The 19,155-nt window shown below is 37.4% G+C and overlaps 1 protein-coding gene across 2 annotated transcripts in view; it reads left to right on the top strand.

The window, feature by feature from the left end:
• LOC141736526 (guanine nucleotide-binding protein subunit alpha-14) overlaps window positions 1-18,264 on the top strand; it is a 76,862-nt gene extending 58,598 nt beyond the window's left edge. Inside the window, exons 3-7 of one of the 2 annotated variants that reach the window (XM_074570816.1) lie at window positions 10,336-10,490; window positions 12,876-13,004; window positions 14,906-15,035; window positions 16,406-16,559; window positions 17,528-18,264. In XM_074570816.1, the coding sequence (XP_074426917.1) occupies window positions 10,336-10,490; window positions 12,876-13,004; window positions 14,906-15,035; window positions 16,406-16,559; window positions 17,528-17,718 (759 nt within the window). In that variant the 3' untranslated portion in view covers window positions 17,719-18,264. Of the gene's footprint in view, window positions 1-10,335; window positions 10,491-12,875; window positions 13,005-14,905; window positions 15,036-15,832; window positions 15,967-16,405; window positions 16,560-17,527 lie in introns of those variants that run through there. The other variant, XM_074570817.1, reaches the window with a different exon arrangement.
• The last annotated feature ends 891 nt before the right edge of the window (window positions 18,265-19,155 follow it).

Here is a 19,155-nt window from a genome sequence, read left to right as displayed (position 1 = left end):
TTTAGTAGGTCCAGCATGAGTAGAAGAAAAGTAAGAATAAGGAACAGCAGAAAGTGTTCCCTTTTTAGTTTTTTTTTTTCCTGATTTTCTGGGAGCCATACTTAGACCAGAAAATCCTGGTGTAAGGAAAACAAGATAAAGTTATTTCTAAAGAACTGTAATAAAAACAAGATACAGACATATGAAATGCATTCTTTTATCATCATCTGGTATAAGTGATTGAATTAAACTATAGATTTTCATGTCACAGACAAGTAGACAAATTTTTCTGAATAGAATCTGTTCCTCAAATAGCTGGCATCTTCTTGACATAATCTCTGCTCAGAATCACTAGAAGGGGAGTAATTGGAAAATGGCTATCGAACAAACATCTCAAATATTCCTGTGCAATATTAATAGATAATATTAGTGCCTTACCCACATGCGAAAATACAATGGCATTGTATGGTAGGTTGTGACCTTTCAGTAAAATTTTCACTTTTTCACTTTTTCTCTTCTTGTAAAAGCTGCATGCTCTTGAAAAGGAATATGGCCATATGAAATTAATTACTTCTATCTTTTGTCCATTTCTCTTTCCAATAATCTGCTAACTTCCCTACTTCTGATCATATCTATATCAAAGAGGGAATAATTTCAGCTAGGTTGAAATATAATTAACTGATGTGAAGTTGGACTTCCACTTGATATCTCCACATTTCCACTATTGCAACAACACATCATCAGCAGGGTAAAACTAATGAGACTCAAGGATAATGTCTTGTTAGAATGCCAGTGTTTGACATTTGTGAATGATCGAAAACACCCTTTTTGGTCTGTTGCAGTACTGTTGCATGCAGTGCTGTCTAGACCAGAAATGATGAAAACCCAACAGAACTGAGGCCCATTAAAGGCAGGCTGAGGAATTGCATAAAGTGTTATTTCTGAAACCTCATAGAAGATTAAAAAACCCTAATTCTCCATAAAGAAGCATGATAAGCAATCCCGTAAGTCCACATAATGAATTAGAGAGAGAAGCTGACTAAAAGCAAGGAGAAATGGGGTGATTGTAAAAGGAGTGTATCAAAGTCTGAATGGATGGTGCAGAAATCGGTATGATATCTCAGCGTTCAGATTTCTGGGGTTATAAATAATGAGGTTGCACTGAATGACATGAAATATTTTATAAAATAGGCTCATTTAAACAATTTTAGTTTTACTTGAACAAATATGGTAGGCTGTACTTAGGAACAAAGAATGTTGATCTCACTGTATTTCAAAAAAGAATTAGGGATGAAAATAGAGGAGTCGTTGAATATGATGTTCTTATATATTGCTGTGACAGAGAGAGTACAATGAGGGGAAACACATGCAGCAGAGAGAAGGTATTACCTTCCTAAATGGTTGTCTGAATAGTCTTGTTGCTACAGAAAAATTGCTTTCAGTTCTACTGCTAACACAGGAAATAAAAAAAAAGATCTGAAGGATCGATCAACTTATATAAAGCATACCTTATATTTATACTGCTTATTATACAGATTGAGGAAATGCAATCAGTTTGTCCTACTAGAATAGAAAAGCAAAACTAAACTGCTTTCACCTCACTAATGGCTTCTCTGTCACATTAAGTATTCGCATAAAGATAGAATAACTTATATAAAGAAATTACATATCAAGCTGAAATTATGTGCATGATCAGTAAAATGATTTCTGTTGTTACCTGTAATAGGAAGTCAGGCTTAGGTAAGTATGCGTGCTTTCAAAGGAAAAACCTGACATGTGAGCAAAATGTTGTTTTAGGAAGAAAGCTAACCAAAACAAACAAACAGACCAACTCGCCCTCAGTATATTTTAAATTTTGTGATTTATTGTTAGTACTAATTTTTTGGTTAGTTACAGTATGCTGAAGTAGGGTTTGATAGATTAAAGCTGTAAACTAATTGAAGTAGGAGCTTAATTTAGGAGACTGGGTGCTTTAAGGCTGTACAAAGAGCAGATGCAACAGTTGTAGTACTAAATGTCAGAACTTATCTCCTGTTTTTTAAGAAAGAATGCTTTAGGGCAATATAACCTTGCAGTAGAAGTATATCTCTCAAAACAAGGGGCCCAGGATTACTGAGGAATGCAGAGACTAGTCAAAGCTAACACTTTTGGTGCGCCAGCAAGAATAAAGAAGTAGAGCAGAGGCAGAGGCCTGCGGTTCACCCAGAAGTCACAACGATGAAGAGGAGTGGAGGAAGTAAACGACCACCAGATGTCTCTGAAGACCACCGAGAGACTCTAGTGGGCATGTGGGAGTGGGCAGTAACCTGTAATAATGAGTTAATGAATAAGTAATCATTTCTTGGAAAACTAGTGAATATGCATACATAGCGTGTATGTAAACTGTACATCTAAATAAATTGGCACGCACATTAGGGGGACCAATCCCCTGTGCGCCCGGCGCTGCAATAAAGAACACCTGCTTAATAGTCACCAAGGCTACCGAGTCTTAACTTCAGCATTCACGGCATCAATGCTGATCTCTTTATTAAGAGCATGAACATTGGCCGTCAGTACTTATTTAATATTTGTGAGAAATTTTCCCTCCGCACGCCCATATCCCTGAAAACACGGGGGTGGAGTTAGCAGATGCATTTCTCACCCAGTATAGAATCATTTAGGTTGGAAAAGACCCTTAATATCATCAGGTCCAACCATTAACCTGACACTGCCATGTCCACCACTAAACCATGTCTCTAAGTGCCACATCTTTTAAACCCCTCCAGGGATGATGGCTCCACCTGGGCAGCCTGTTCCAATGCTTGACAACCTTTTCCGTGAACAAATTTTTCCTAATATCCAACCTAAACCTCCCCTGCTGCAAGCTGAGGCCATTTCCTCTCGTCCTATCGCCTGTTACTTGGGAGAAGAGACCAACCCCCACCTCGCTACAACAGAGAGTGATAAGGTCTCCCTCCCCTCAGCCTCCTTTTCTCCAGGCTTGAGCTTCTTTTTAAACTAAGTAACAAAGCCAAACTAAGATACGTGTTGTTCTGAGGCACATGTTTACTTGTTCATATTTTGGCTTTTTATTTTTCCCTGTGTAGCCTTGACTTACTTCCAAGAATATTGGTCTCACAATCCGAAGATGGGACATAAAAAATAAAAATAATTAAAAAGAGATGGATTTCTTAACCTCTCAAATTCCAATGCTTACAGGTTAAAGAAATAGCGTGGGACTATAACTTCTTGTTTTGATCAATAATAAAATATCAGATCTTGAAGATCTGAATGGTCTATGGAAAACTATTACTAGCTGGTATTCCATTTGAAAAAAATAATAATTTAAGAACAATCTCTAAAGAGCAGAAAATTATTTTTTTCTTATTTGGAAGGAGCCTCCAGAGTTAATTTATCTATGATCTCCTGCAGTGCAACATCAGCTCCGTTGATTCAGATCTTGTTACTCATTTAACTTGCTCTTGAAGATCAACAGAAACTTGGCCCACTGTGTAAGCCCTGAGAAAAATTACATATGCTTTTAACTTTGAACTTGGTAACATTTCAACTAGCACGTTGAAAGTGAAGCTTCTGCTTAACCTTTAGATTTCAGTGGTCATTTACATTAAGAGGAAGAAATGTTGCATTTGCAAGTCTGCAGTATTTCTCTGTCTCCAGCAAGACTGAAGATTTTAACACTGCATACGCTGCATATTAAGATGGAAAGTCAACATGTGTAAAACCTACTTGGATTAATAGACCACTAGAAAATTTGTTAGATGAGTTATTTTAGTTCCTTGGTAGAAGGGCTCTCTGTCTTTCTAGACTCCTCTTCCTTCAAAATAAAGGAAAAAAAGTGTAATATTTTTGTTGCATGTGAATATATGCTAGCTACTAAATGCTTTAATAAAAGAGAAAATCTCTCCCCCCCCCCCTTTTTTTTTTTAAGCTATGCTGTGGGGTAGTAAATGTGGGAAAGAATACACATTCATCTCACTCTTGCACACAGTACTCTAAAACCATCCTGATGGCAGCTGATGGCAATGGGTAGCCAGCAAAGAAAGAAAATGAAAAATCATAAAACATTAAAACCACCATTTCAAATTGAGATCATTAAACCAAGCTGTGGCCCAAATGTTGTAGCAGTGTCCCAAACCACAATCTCTGTCTACTATGGAGTGGAAAAATGAACCAAAAAATAAAGGACATCTCTTGATTATATCTGGGGATGTTATACTGATAGTTTTTGTTTCTCCCTTCCCGCTGTAAACTACAAGTGTTGGAAAATGAGGTTTGAAATCCAAAAATTACATGTGTGTGTACTTGTCTATTTGTACCTGTTTATTTATGTGTATAGTTGTGTGTTTGTATCTGTACATGCTTACTTGTAGTGCCTGTGTATGTAATACTGCAAAAACAACTCTTTTGTGTTTGAAATTGACGAACATTTACATACATGTGGGTGCACTCTCACACATAATTTAACAAAAGGCAAATACAAAAAGATTATACTGTTTCATTTTATAAAGAAGAAAACAAACATCTTGTGGTTCTCTTACGTTTTTTTAAGGGTAATCCATTAAATTTTATATAAGACCTGACTGTGAGGTCTTGTTTTCAAGAAGGTCTTTGCCAAAAATTTTGTGTTGCCAGTTACAATCTGGGTGGTGGTTTGGCCTGGTATTTTTACAATTGCGCTGCTTAGTCTTGCTTTGCTTACTGCTAGCTGATGTACTGTTTACTCTTCCTGCTGTTATCATAAATGAGGGGACTAATAATGATTAAAAGCTTAGAGAAAACATTTACTACAGCCTATGGGTGGTAGACAGAATAGGCTCAGTAAGAAAGATACAATCAAAACTTATGGTTAAGTGATTGGTGCACACCAGGATGGTATTAATTACTTATTTTAATTTGCAAAAATTTAATATTCAACATAATCTGCTGTTCCTATCCAGTTATCCAGACTACAACCGGGTAGCTTTTCATAACCATAGAAGAATGAACTATTAAAGCTCTACAATGATGCACTGCAAAACAAACAATATTTACTTATCTTTAGAATATAATGTGCTAACTACGTGCTTGAGTCATTTAGTTACCCTGCTTTTTTCACCTTTCCTAATTTTCCTCTTCCAAAATGTTCTTTCACTTAGAAATTGAAACCAACCTTCATATACTTAACTTTTGTCTCTTTCTCTGATGGTCATTAGGAGATACTGGCAATAGCAGCAGTGTATACATTTTATGTACAGCTCAGCCAGTTGTTAGCTTCCCCTTCATTCGTTTTAAGGGTGGTTTGTTCATATTCAGTTCCTCCTGTACCCAAAATATGTAAACAAAGCAATCATAGATAATTATGTAGCTAATTTTGAAGTCTCTTAGTGTGTACTTTACCTCAGTAATAGAGGTTGATACCGTACCTCAACCAGGGGAGCTATACGGAGTGCTTATAATTCAGCAAAATTCAGTAGCCTTGCTGGTACTGAGCGGAGATTGACTTAAATGTTTGGATCTGCCTTTGAGCTTGCATTTGGTTCCAATTGAAAGAATTATCAAGAACAGCAACAACAAGCCAACAGAATTGAAGTTAACATAACTTCTCAGTAAAAGTTAAAAGGTTATTTGTTAATCAGTAACTTCTACTAAGATTATATATGGCCTGGGAATAGCAGCTTCCTATCCCCATTGTAGTGAATTATAAAATCTTAGAGGGTTTTGTGGTCTTTTCCCCTTGTTTTATGCATTCTCTTTTTATTTCTTTAGAAACAAACATACACTATTCATTATATCATTAGCTGACGGGACTGTTTCAAAAAATGAGGTGAAAAGGAATATGAACATAGTATTAGTAAAATACAATGACTTCCAAAATATATTACATTGTACTCCCCAGAAATTGAATTTATGGGCCTGACAATAGTACGAAGAAGAGGCAAGTATGTAATGCGTATGTCTGCATATTCTGTACTGAGATACATTCTGTATTTCACATTCTGTATTTCAGTGTCACTGTAAAAGTAAAAATGGTTAGAGATGTAAAACACGTTCAGTTATACCCACAAACTTGCTATTCACATAGTATGAAAACTTCTGTAGGTAAATATCTCATGATAAATTATGTCTTCACTGGCTGCCCTTGTAACCTCCTAATACTGAACAACCACTTTGAGTCCCTTCCTGTGATCCTCTATTTGCTGTGAAGAACCTGATGTAGCTTCCAAGCATGACTTTTGTTGGAGCATTTTGTAGGTTTTGGTTTTTTTTTCCCGGCCAAATAAGGAAATGACCTGGGGTATGTAAGTGAAGTGCATAGACCCTAAAATATAAATGCTTAGAAAAATAGGAGCTCCATTAGTTCTCACAGCACTTTTAAAAAGAATAATTCCACTGGGGGGTTAGGAAACACTTTCAGTACTTATTGCTCCAAAACAGACTGCTCTTCTCAGAAAGCTCTTTAAAGAGTAATAACTGAGGCTATGGGCGAAGAAATAAATATGTGTATAAATTCAGGCCTTATAAACACAAAGAGCTTCATAAGGTAACACACAGAGCTGCTATTTAGCATTTAGCTTCCTAAGAAATGGGACAGAGCTGCAAGGTATCAGATCAAATACACTTTTTTTCCAAGCGTGCAGATGCAGAACCTCCCAAAAGAAGCTTTACTGAAATAATCAGTTCTATGCATCGTATGTAACAGCTGGAGGTAAAATTTATTCATATAGGTACAAAAATGACAGTTGTCACTTTTGGTGTTATCTATTTCTTGTCCAGCAAAGATTTGCCCTTACTACAAGTTGGATTTAATATTATACTCACTCAGCTGGCATTTGGGCGTGTTTCGTGGCAGTTTCACAAAAGATGAGAAAGCTGCTTTCACCCAGTGGTATTACCGCGTGGAGTGAAAAAGGCATGTTCAAGACCCCTCCAGATTATTTTGTTTCTTTTTAGTGTATCTTTTTGATGAAAACAGATTAACAATTAAACCTTGAAGTGGTGCTTGTTATACACCGTCGGTTGTCCTTTAATTGCAAAATTAAGTTTGATTTCCAGTGGGTAATAATGTAACAGATTTTTAAGAGACTAATAGATTTTTAGTATTCTAAGCAGCTTAGGCACAGGTTTTGAATGTATTTGCCAAACGATTTTGCCACTGTCTTTGTTATGCATGATCAGTTTTCTTTCAAGGATAATAAGGTTTGGGGTTTTTTGTTTTGTGGTGTGGTGTTTGGTTTGTTTTGGCTTTTTTTTCGGTTGGTTTGTTTGTTTTTAACGGAACAAGTGTATTCTCCTCCTACTTCTGTTGTATTCAAAATTACTTACCCTTATTTTGTCATCTGTATTCTGTTCTCTACCTGCACCATGTCATCGAGAAACAGAGGCTACTTAGAAAAGATCAGCCTGAAGTAAGGTAACTTCAGAATAGGGATTTTGAATATAAAAATGCTACAGCACTTTTAATGTAACTTTTGCTGTCCCTGCTTATACTGTGTTTAGAGAGAGCGTAATGTGCTGTACATATTTTAATTAAGAGTGAATTCTGGAATACATTTGATGCTTGTATTTCATTAAAAGAAAAATAATGCCAATAAGTGATGTTGTTAACGTGTGCTTGTGCTGTTTTGCATTTCCCCCCTTTGTTCCTTGGTTTGGTCTGTAATGACTGTAGATTTGGGTGGGTTTTTTTGTTTTCTTCTCATGTTAGTGAGCCCTTTCTGTAAAGCACCTTCTGCTTATGTATTACAATGCTGCATATTGCCACAATGTCTCTTGGGGTAACTTCTTAGTGGTAAGTGAGAATTCTATAAAATTCTTCTCTTGCTTTAAGGGAAATGAAAACGAAATTTCTGGTGTTCTTCCCAGTTGCACAGGAAGGTTTTAAAATATGACCCTGTCTGCTTGAAGCACTGATGTCCACTTCTTGACAAAATCCCATTTTAAAGTTTCGTGATATTTAAACTACTTTCGTGGTGTGCTGTTGGCAATGGCAAAAGATATTTGTTAAAATGTAAACTTACATTATCACTAAGTGTTGACAAGATTTAATAACCCTTTTGTAGAATTCCTAGTGGTGGGATTCTACAGCAAAACAGTAAAATCCTTGTGGGGCATCTTGCATCATTCAGTTACCCTTTATAGTGTTTAAACACAGTAAAAAAAAAGGACGTTTAAGCAGATGTTACTAACTTAAAGATCTATAACCTATTAGAAAATGTATTTAGCTTTCACAGTTTGTGACAGACTCAAAGGCCATTTATTTGCAATAATCAGCAAAAAATCCTTCAGTGGGTTAGACACAACAATTTTAAAAGAAAAAAGTCCTGATTAGCAGAACTCGTTCTTATTATGTACTGGAAGAGCTGTGTAGAGAGTTTGGGGGCTTACTTAATTTTGCCATGGCTTGCAAATTTTCAGTTTGGTCACAATTAATATTTATTTTGACCATGAATACAATATCTGCAACTAAGCTGTAGCTAGTATCAATGTTTGACAATCATTACTACTTAAAACTAGATGTAAAACAAACAATACATTTCCAATTATAATCCTATTTTACATTGATATGTTTTATCGTGTCAGCACAGTTTTGTAGAAAAATAATTTATTTCAATAATTACAGCAGCCAGAGGCTGAAATAGCTGTCATTGCTCTGGTTGTTAGTTACGATGAATGTTTGCCGTTAGTAACAAATTGTCACGCACATACGCATACACACACACGCACACACGCTCAAACAAAACCCCATGACACCTGATATTTCCCAGTATAAAAAATACAGGACTCTCCTGCTGCCCAGTTTGAAGGACTTTCTGTTGCTTCTAATGACATCTTAGAGTGTGTCTCAAGTTTAATCCCCTTTTCTGTCAGATCCAGGCTGGATTATTGTATACTGTCTCCTAAAATTACTCATTAATCATTTGTTGTGAAGAATGCATTTTAAGGAAACGGAAATTTTCTGTATCTTGCTTTCATTTCATATTACCCACCCATAATTCATACCAAAGGTGTTTTATTAGTAACATGCTTGTTTACTGAGGATTAGGAAGACATACCCATGGAACAATACGGAAATCACTTGGTGCTTTAAGTAATTTTTCACTTCATTTTAGGATTATTTATTTTTTTCATTATGAGCCTGAGATTAGCTGTCAGTGTTGAACTCTATTTGTTATATACTACGAAATGAAAGATTAATCTGAATTATTTTCCCAAAAAGGATATTTCTTAATGTCACATGGCACTTGGCCACGTAAGGGGACTGAGGTTCGCAGATGTAGACACTTAAGAAATACTTCTTTTCACAAGGACCTGATACCAAAGCTGGTTTTGCAGCCACAATTACATGAAACCCTCTTAGACTCATGCAAAGTTTTAGCATGGAATGAAGCCTGGGTCAGCCCCAGTCAAAATGCATGTCAGTGCCTTTTCTTCTCACTAGAAAAGGATATACATTCTGTGACTTCAGTGAATTGAAGGAAGAGTTACTCATAATCCAAATTATTCTGCACATCTTTTAACAGATAGGGTCATGTAAAATTTTTCATCCACCAGTACCCCCACGTCCTTCTCCACAGGGCTGCTCTCAATGCCTTTATCCCCCAGCCTGTATTGATGTTGAGGATTGCCCCGTCCCAGGTGCAGGACCTTGCACTTGGCCTTGTCGAACTTCATGAGGTTCACATGGGCCCACTCCTCAAGCCTGTCGAGGCCCCTCTGGATGGCATCCCTTCCCTCCAGGGAATCAGCTGCACCACTGGCTGCAGAATGATGGACTCTTTTGTATCCCTTAAAAGCAAATCTTGCATTTATCTTTGCAATACCTCTTTTCAGTACACTTAACAGCAGAGAGCAAGGAAAAATTCTTAGCACAGAGGAGTACCTTGCCTGTATCTCTCAGAGAGAGGCATTAAGCAGAAGGTGGCTTGTAGAAGACCGATGCCTGCTTGATGACTGTTTATGCTAGGTCAGCCTCTGGTTTGTCCTGAAACAAAACAAACCAAGAAAGAAACCAAAGTATCTGTACTAAAGAAATTACCTAGAATTTTAGAAACATTACCACTGTTATAAATTGGTATTAAAATTTAGAGATTTTAAAAATAGTAGGTTTAGAGTTTCTTCTGACCTTGCTCAAGGTCCTGTTACAGAAAGAAGAATCGCACCTGGATGACAGTAAGCAAGACTAACTTGGTTAAAATATTCAGTAGCAGACTTGAAAAACTAAATACATTCAAGGATTAAAACTGCTTATTTTCTCCTAGGTTCCTTTCTGATGCTTAGTCTCATTCATGGGAAGAGTCTAATAAAGAAAGGGAAGAGTGTGTATTGCATGCCAGTGGCAATCCTTTCTCACAATAATGTAATCATTTAATTGATTAGGAGACCGCTCAGATGATCAAAGAAGTGGAAGTGGATAAAGTGACTGTGCTGGAAAGAAAACAAGCTGAAGCAATCAAGCAGCTCTGGGAAGACCCAGGAATTCAAGAATGCTATGACAGACGGAGGGAGTTCCAGCTCTCAGACTCTGCTAAGTAGTACGTACGCTGCATAATTACAAGGACAAGCCAGACCTAATGAAGTTAATCATAGAATCATTTAGGTTGGAAAAGACCCTTAAGATCATCTAGTCCAAGTATTAACCTAACACTGCCACGTCCACCACTAAACCATTGTCCCTAACCACCACGTCTGCGTATCTTTTAAATACCTCCAGGGATGGTCACTCAACCTCTTCCCTGGGCAGCCTGTTCCAATGCTTGACAACCTTTTTGGTGAATAAGTTTTTCCTAATATCCAATCGAAACCTCCTCTGGCGCAACTTGAGGCCATTTCCTCTCGTCCTGTCACTTGTTACTTGGGAGAAGAGACTGACACCCACCTGGCTACAGCCTCCTTTCAGGTGGTTGTAGAGAGCGATAAGGTCTCCCCTCAGCCTCCTTTTCTCCAGGCTGAACAACCCCAGTTCCCTCAGCTGCTCCTCATAAAACTTGTTGTCTAGACCCTCCACCAGCTTCATTGCTCTTTTTTGGATGTGCTCCAGCACCTCAGTGTCTTTCCTGTCATGAAAGGCCCAAAGCTGAACACCGTATTCAAGGTGCAGCCTCACCAGTGCTGTGTACAGGGGGATGATCACTTCCCTGGTCCTGCTGGACACACTGTTTCTCATCCGAGCTAGGATGCTATTGGCCTTCTTGGCCACCTGGGCACACTGCCGGCTCATAATGAAGCGGTAGGTTCACTCTGATTTTATTAGCTGTACCTGTGCCTCTGATGGCCTGTGGTACACAAGAAATTTTAAGCTGGAGTGATGAAACAAACTAATGCTAGGGTTTCTGAACATACCGCAGTGATCATCCTGTCCAGTTCTGAGGTCAACACAGCTGGTACATAACTGAGTTTCCCTTGGGGGAAATCATGAAAAACAGCTGTACAAAATATATTGACAACAAGCGGGCAAGTCAGACAGTTCAGTTACATGAAAAGTTTAGGATATAAATAAGAATGAAGATAAGTCTCTCCCCTAGTTTTCAAGGAATTTAATTGTGAAAAAAATCATTGTTTCATGAAAACAGAAAATTTACATTTCTGTTTCTGCCAAGGTTGAGAATTAACAGGGTAAAATTCAGCAAGGAACATGAAGATTAGGCATTTATGGTAAACTTTAACTGAGAATGGTTACACATAGGCAATCTGTTCCTGTGTGTTAAGCGTTATCATTCTTGACAGGCATTTGTCTGCCTTGTTCTTAAATAATGCTACATTGTAGAAGAAGAATGCCACTTAATGGTCTACTGTAGCCTCATTTTCTAAGAAATCAGCCACAACTGAAAATCAGTTTCATTTTAAATTTTATTAAATCTTCCTTTTACTGTTAATTACTGTTGAGATCTCAATAAAAATTTGCTACAGTGCTGGAGAGGAGGAATTTTCTTATTCTTAAGAAAAATCTTTTCTGAGTAAGCGGTAACATTCAGTGTGAGTGGTTTTGAGTTTGGAGCTCAAATGTGAGGGATCTTTGGGCAGCAAGGGGAGACTACGTCGACAGCCTCCCTCTTCCACCAGAGGAAAAGGAGGGAATTAGTGCTTAAATAAAGGAAGCTTTGTGCTATAAGCGTGTTGTATGATTTAGAAAACACCTTACACTTTTTGTAGGCCTTGTTAGGGTTTTGGATGATCTGATGTTGCCTTCTAGTGGTGGGAAGAATGATTGCAGAGAGTAACGCCAGGCATCGGTTCTTTTTGTCTCGCTCACACACTGCCCATTTATTGAGGCACAGGAATGTCATCCTAGAATTTCATCCCAGCCACGAAAAGCACAAGAACCTTGTGAAACTAAGGAGGGTAAAATTAAGAATGAGTGCGTGGGCAGGCGAGAAACTAAACGCAACATCTTTTATATTAAAAATATACAAGTTTGAAGCATTCATGTTTGCAGTGCTTTCTATTAATGACTTTTCTGAATTCTGTCCAGCAACCTTTCACATTTGTGTGCAATGTTAGCATCACGGATGAACTGGCAGGCGAAAGAGTACTGTTGGTAAACATTATGGCTGGGACTGGTATTTATACTTGTGTTCAAATCTTAATTCTGGTTTTTATTTTGGGGTAATAGCAAAGATTATTCAAATAAAATTAATCATTTTGGGTGGGGGCTGATTGTCTCTAAAACATTCAGGCATCATCTCTTTTGACTAGTGTTATTCTGTCTGAAATACACATGTAGGTCTTAGTTAAAATAAAGAGTTTTATTGCTTTATGTCAGCAACAATTGCGCTAAGGCTGTGCACTACTCAATTTCTGTTTAGCTGCTTTCGTGGGAACAGTTCTGTGATTGCTGATTAGTACTTTGATTTTGAATCTGTGTGATGAATTTATGATAGTGCCTTAATCTTGTTTCTGTTATACATTTAACTTTTCAGTTATCTTACTGACCTTGATCGTATTGCTATGCCCTCATTTGTGCCAACGCAGCAAGATATTCTTAGAGTCCGAGTGCCAACTACAGGAATTACCGAGTATCCTTTTGATTTAGAAAATACTATATTTAGGTAAGACCGCCTGACAAATGATTCACTGTATAATTATGAAAGCAGCTGTTGCTTTTGCATTCAATGAATTTTGTATGTGTTTCCAGCCCTTCTAGTCTCCAAAGTTAATAGAGTAACTTGAGTGGTTTCAAAACATTCCTTTTGAAATTTACGTTAAATGAAAAAAGCTTTTAAATCCAAGCAGCCCAATGACAGTGTATTCTGAACTATTAAATTAAAAGCCTTGGATGGGGAGGTGCAGAGGCAAGGTATTTGTAGTAACATGAGTGCTGATATTGGAATGTAGTTCAATTCCATGTAGAGCCAACAGTTTCCGCCTCCTGACTGTAACTGTTTGGGAGAGAGGGCCCTAATAGATATGCTAAAGCCTTCAAGTGAGTTTACAACTTTCAGTGAGATAAAGTTAGGGAAAGGATTTGGAGACACTGAGGGAAGGAGGAGGATAAAAAAAAAGTGGAGGGTCACCACTATATAGATGCTCACATTTCTTCCTGCCATATAATATATAAAAAACAAAAATGTTCAGTGGCATTGAGAGAAACAAACGTACTCATAAAGTTGAAAGAAAATCTAAGAAGCACCTTAAAATTATCCTGTCTGCTACTAGACAAGCTGTTGCAACAGGTGGTGTTACTGATTTTCTAAGGGAAAGCTTTTTTTTTTTAATTTCAAAATTGCAGAATTCACACTGGCATGATTATAGATGCTGTTGCACAAAACCACCCATTTCATCATGAGGAAACACCTGCCTGCAGATACAACACAGAACCAGAATCCACTCTGATAGCACATAGTCAAACCAACTTAACTGTGATTTTGTTGTTTGTTTTTTTTCCTGGAAAATGGAATGTTATAGGGAACACTTTGACCTGGATAAAATGTGAGGGACTTAACTGTCTGCAAAACCATATGAATTTGATGTGGAAATAAGACATTTGTGAGCATCTTGATTGTTCTGAGTAGTGAGATATGACTACACTGGGGGTTGTCTGGCGGGGAGCAAGGGAGATTTTGGAGTGTGTGGGTAACCAAAATTGAATTATGGTCACATCTGACTTTGCTGAAAATTTACCAGCACAGAAAAAAACCCAGCATTGTATTTTGTATTGTGCCTCAAGTGGCTTAGACAGTTGTAGTGGGTCTGGCTAGGATAAAGTTAATTTTCCTCATAGCAGATGATACGGTGCTGTGTTTTAGATTTGTAACGAAAACAGTTCTGATAACATACCAGTGTTTTAGCTTTTGCTGACTGGTGTTTTCACAGCGCCAAGGCCTTCTCTGTTTCTCTGCCCCCAGTGAACCAGTTGGGGGTGCACACGAGGTTGGGAGGGGACACAGCCAGGCTGGTGACCTGAACTAACCCAAAGACATATTTCGTGCCATTATAACATCATGATAGTGATACCAGTGAAAAGCGAGGGCTTTAGTTGAGAGGTTGTCTGTCTTTTGCTGGGGAACTGGTCGGGCATCAGTCTGCCCCTGGGAGATGGTTGAGTGAGCTTTTGCATCACTTGTTTTGTTTACTTTATCCGTTCTCCCACGTATCCTTCACTTAATAAAAAATTTATATATTTATTTATTTATTTTCAATCTTGACCCCCAAATTTTCTTGCTTTTACTATTTCGTTCCTCTCTCCCATCCACCCATGGCAGTGAGCGAGCTGCTGCGTTGTGCTTAGCTGCCCACTGGGATTAACCCACAACAACGCTAAAGAACAGTGAAAGCTGTAGCGCTACAGTAAGTGGATCAAGTTTAAATATTAAACAGAAGATACAATGTTAAGATATACTTTTCACAGTTCAAGCTTACCTCAAGTAGGCGATCTATTATAAGGCCTTTGGATATACTTAAAGTGTCTTAGGAGAATGACTAATACGTTGACTGTATTTCTGTTTAACAGGATGGTGGATGTAGGTGGCCAAAGGTCAGAAAGAAGGAAGTGGATCCATTGTTTTGAAAGTGTTACTTCCATCATTTTCTTAGTTGCATTAAGTGAATATGATCAAGTCTTGGCAGAATGTGACAATGAGGTAAGGAGTGGGGTACCTAAGGTACAGAAAAAGATGTGTGCTTTTTAAGAAAGACAGCGTTCACATGTTTCCATAAATGCACTTGCAAGTACTAGAATTACATTGAGCACCTGATCAAGCAGTCTTGAAGTTGTATTAAATTAGCAGCCTGCCTGTAAAAGTGAACTCTACCTTAAAAGACAAAACATGATTTAAAAATGTTTTAAATCACTGAAGCCATGTCAAATGTTTGAGAATTTGAGTATCAGGAATATCTCTAAGCAAGTAAAACTACCTCATTCATCTGTAATTAGGTTTTTATTTGGTTGGTTTTTAAGTCTCTGATGCTTCAGAATTAACCTGTGCATTAATTAGGGAAAATTAAAACAAAATAACTTAAAATTTACCTCCTTCCCAAGGTTAGGAAACTTAAGATGAGTTCTCCCATCTGTTCTAGAGTACCATCATCATCAGTAGCCAGGTGTTGTAGAGAATGATGTAAAAAAGAAAACAGCACGTAATTAGGGAAAAGCATATTAGTGGAACTGCATTACTTTTGGTAGTGGTGGCTTTACATCCTGCAGCATGAGGATTCCTTCAAATGTCCTTCAAAAATGCTTAATAGCATTTGAACCCTGAAGACCCAAAGCCCTTACAGATCACTTTCTCAAGATCTATTTGAACTGTGAAAAGCATACCCTACTTCCCTGGCTGAAGTGTCACAACATCCATGTACTTGAGATAGAGTTTTCAAAGTTCCCTGTTATCTTTTGATGCATGAACAACGTCGGTAACTGTAATCTTCCTTTTCCTTTCAGTATCTTGAACATTTTGTTATACTCACTTTGGACATTAGGAAATAAATAACAATGTGACTGCCATCACAAGATTATGCCCAGGAGCTCCAAACAGCAATCTCTGAATGTGGTGTTCCTTAGATCTGTCTAGAAATGGATGGACTTTATTACTAGTATAGATGAGTACATATGCTCTTGTCCTTAATCTGTGTTACAGTATGTTAATATCAGATACTTGACCTGACGCACCCTACTTCAGCTCTCACTCTGACATCAAAGGCGGCTTTCATAGAGCAGCAGCCCATGGCTGCTCACTAACTCATACAGAATTCAAATGATTTCTATTATTAAGGCTCACCTTGATTTCACATGCCATCATGCCATTCATAGCGGTGATCCAAAACCCAGCGGCGAATAGAACGATACAGAACATGAAAAGTGATGATCAACCAGTACGTTGCAATTGCACTTAATAACAGTAATATTTTTTAAAAAGCTTTAAAAAACCCCAAACCTTTATGATCTCTAGCTAATGTGATTTGTATATACTACTGACTAGAGAGTGTAACTTCATATTTATTTTTGTTGTTGTAGAATCGAATGGAAGAAAGTAAGGCCTTATTTAAAACTATCATTACATATCCCTGGTTTCTGAATTCTTCAGTCATTTTGTTTTTAAATAAAAAAGATCTTCTAGAAGAGAAAATCATGTATTCCCATCTAATTAGTTACTTTCCAGAATACACAGGTAAGCATTTATCCCCACACCATCTTCACAAAGCTAGAAGTTGTATTTAAACCACGTAGTTTTTCCTTATTAAATTGAACGTGGGAAGTGGAATTATGCAATATATTTGATATCTATGCTCTTCTACTCTATCCTTTAAAATACAAACTTAAGTTAGTCCATTTTACTGGAACTTTGGTTTTTTTACTGCAGCATTGTGGACAGAGTCTTAAGAGATTTCTCGCAGCCATTCTGTTACCATTAGGGTGTCACAATCACTATTTATTTATGAGAGGAAGCACGTTTTTAATCTTCAATCTCAAGAGACGAGATACGGGGGGAACTTGGGGAATACAGCTATTAATCCAACTCTTTATGTAGTAAAAACCCAAAGTGTAGTTTTGCATTCATTATTACAACTTGTTATGTAGGTAAGTCCATAGTTAAAAAGCAGCCTGAATAACTTTCCCTAACAAATGTTACTAGTATTTAAAGTTGACAAAAGAATGATGAAAATAATCACAGATGTATTACATTACTTAATACAGTACTATATTCTGCAAGACATGCATCATGTTGAATTCTACAATTAATAATGAAAAGAGTTATAATGATATAAGAGCTACAAAGAAAACACACATCCTCTCTTGGCCAAAGAGAATCCCGTTTACTTTGTGAGTTTTAGAAAAATTTTCTCTCATGGTCTTTGATACACTACGAATTGGTTAATCTCAGTTGCATAGTTTTTTATAAAAAATTACTTTGACCTGTAAGTTTACCATTGAAAAAACCATACTCCACACATTTTAGAAAGCAGTGTTGTAACAGCATTTGCTTCACTAGCATACGAATGAGAAAATGCCAACAAGGGGAGTATGCCTTTATAGCAATTTGACATTTAAAGTAGCCTCTTAAGATACTGTCTGTATGTTTCTTCCTTGACCCATAGCTTTTAACTGTTCAAAACCACTAACTGTGCTTTTGACTAGGACCTAAACAAGATGTCAAAGCTGCCAGAGACTTCATTTTGAAGCTGTATCAGGATCAGAATCCAGACAAGGAGAAAACAATCTACTCCCACTTCACTTGTGCCACAGACACAGAAAATATTCGTTTCGTCTTTGCTGCTGTCAAGGACACAATCCTGCAATTAAACCTGAGGGTGTTCAACCTGGTTTAAAGAGAAAACATGGTTGCAGCCAAAATGTGTGGCTTATTCATAACACAGCCTGTGTTGATAGAAAAAAAGGCGTCTTTTTAAATACCATTTACAGAAATGGGAGGGGATTAAGAGAAATTTAAAGAATGAGTTTCAAAGTTTACTTTTTAAGCTATACATTTAAAATATTGTGTTCCTATTTCCCATGTTAGTTTTGTGAGTTATTTTTTGACAGCTGTGGGAATTATGTATACTTAGAATAATGTACATAACTACGTTGCTGTCCAGCTGGTATTTTCTTAAGACTTTTCTTTTTTTATTTTTTTTTTTAATTTTATTTAGCATTTACAATCATAGCTTGTAAAATTTCAAACAGTGATGTCTTAAAAATTACAAGTTCGTGTTATTTTAGGGTACTAGACATTTTTATATTCTTGTTCTGAACAATGTAGTTGAAAGACTAACCTATCACACTTTTTAGAAGCGTCTCTCAGTAGCTCTCATAGGCCAAACCCATTAGTATTCTAGGAATTGTTACAAAAGATTAATTATTGGTGACCTTTGCGTATCACTGCCTTTTTGTTCAAGTGCCTTACAATAATATAATACCTTTCACAGTTAAGGAATGACAGATTAAGGTCTTGTAGGCAGTCCATGGAGTTTACTCTTTTTTGAAGGGAAAAGCATTTCTCAAACAGCCGGGCATTTAGCAAACGTTCTCTGCGTTCACTGCCACGGGAGCTCGGAGATCATCCACGCCTCCCTGTGATAAACCAGGCCTTGAATTCCTCCGAGTCACAAACATAACTTGCTCTTTTGCACTTTGCAATTTCCTGTCATTGAGCTTCACGGGTAGTTTTGCATGGATTGGAGAGCAGTAAAGGCTCTCCTCTAGAAGATTTCCAGCCATTTTCCCACCTCCCCCACTCCTTGGCCACCTACAAACCTCTCCACTAAAGATGCCGGCACCACTAATAGCTCAGCCAGTCCTTCCTCACTGCGTCAAAAATTCTCAGACAAAATAATAAAAGACATTAGGGCAACCTGGAAGACCCTTTTTACCCATGCGAACTTCATGGTAGTCACTGGGACTTGATCAGCTCACCCAGCAACACTGGTAAGGAGAGCGATTTAGTGGAGCAGTCTGTTATTAGCAGCAATTCAGTCTAAAAGATGTGCCGAGGTTCTCCTGTATTTAAATACATGAAAGTTCCATTTTTCCAAGAAGAAATATTACAGCAATAGTTTTTATGATCATCATAAAATAGCAATTTCTATGCGACACAGAAAAAAAAAAATCAAGTTATATTGATTTTTCAGCTTGAGTAGTGTATTCAGCCAGGTTGATAGCGCTCTTAGTTCAACCCTGTGAAAAGCACACCCCGACCTTTCACTGCCCATAAAATATGTTTACCGTTTCACATAATAAACGGCACAGTTCCCTTTTGTCCAGCAATA

This window comes from Larus michahellis, chromosome Z, assembly GCF_964199755.1.
Source record: "Larus michahellis chromosome Z, bLarMic1.1, whole genome shotgun sequence".
Taxonomy (NCBI): Eukaryota; Metazoa; Chordata; class Aves; order Charadriiformes; family Laridae; genus Larus; species Larus michahellis.
The sequence above is the reverse complement of the archived record's forward strand: the minus strand, read 5'-3'. Positions and strand labels throughout refer to the sequence as shown.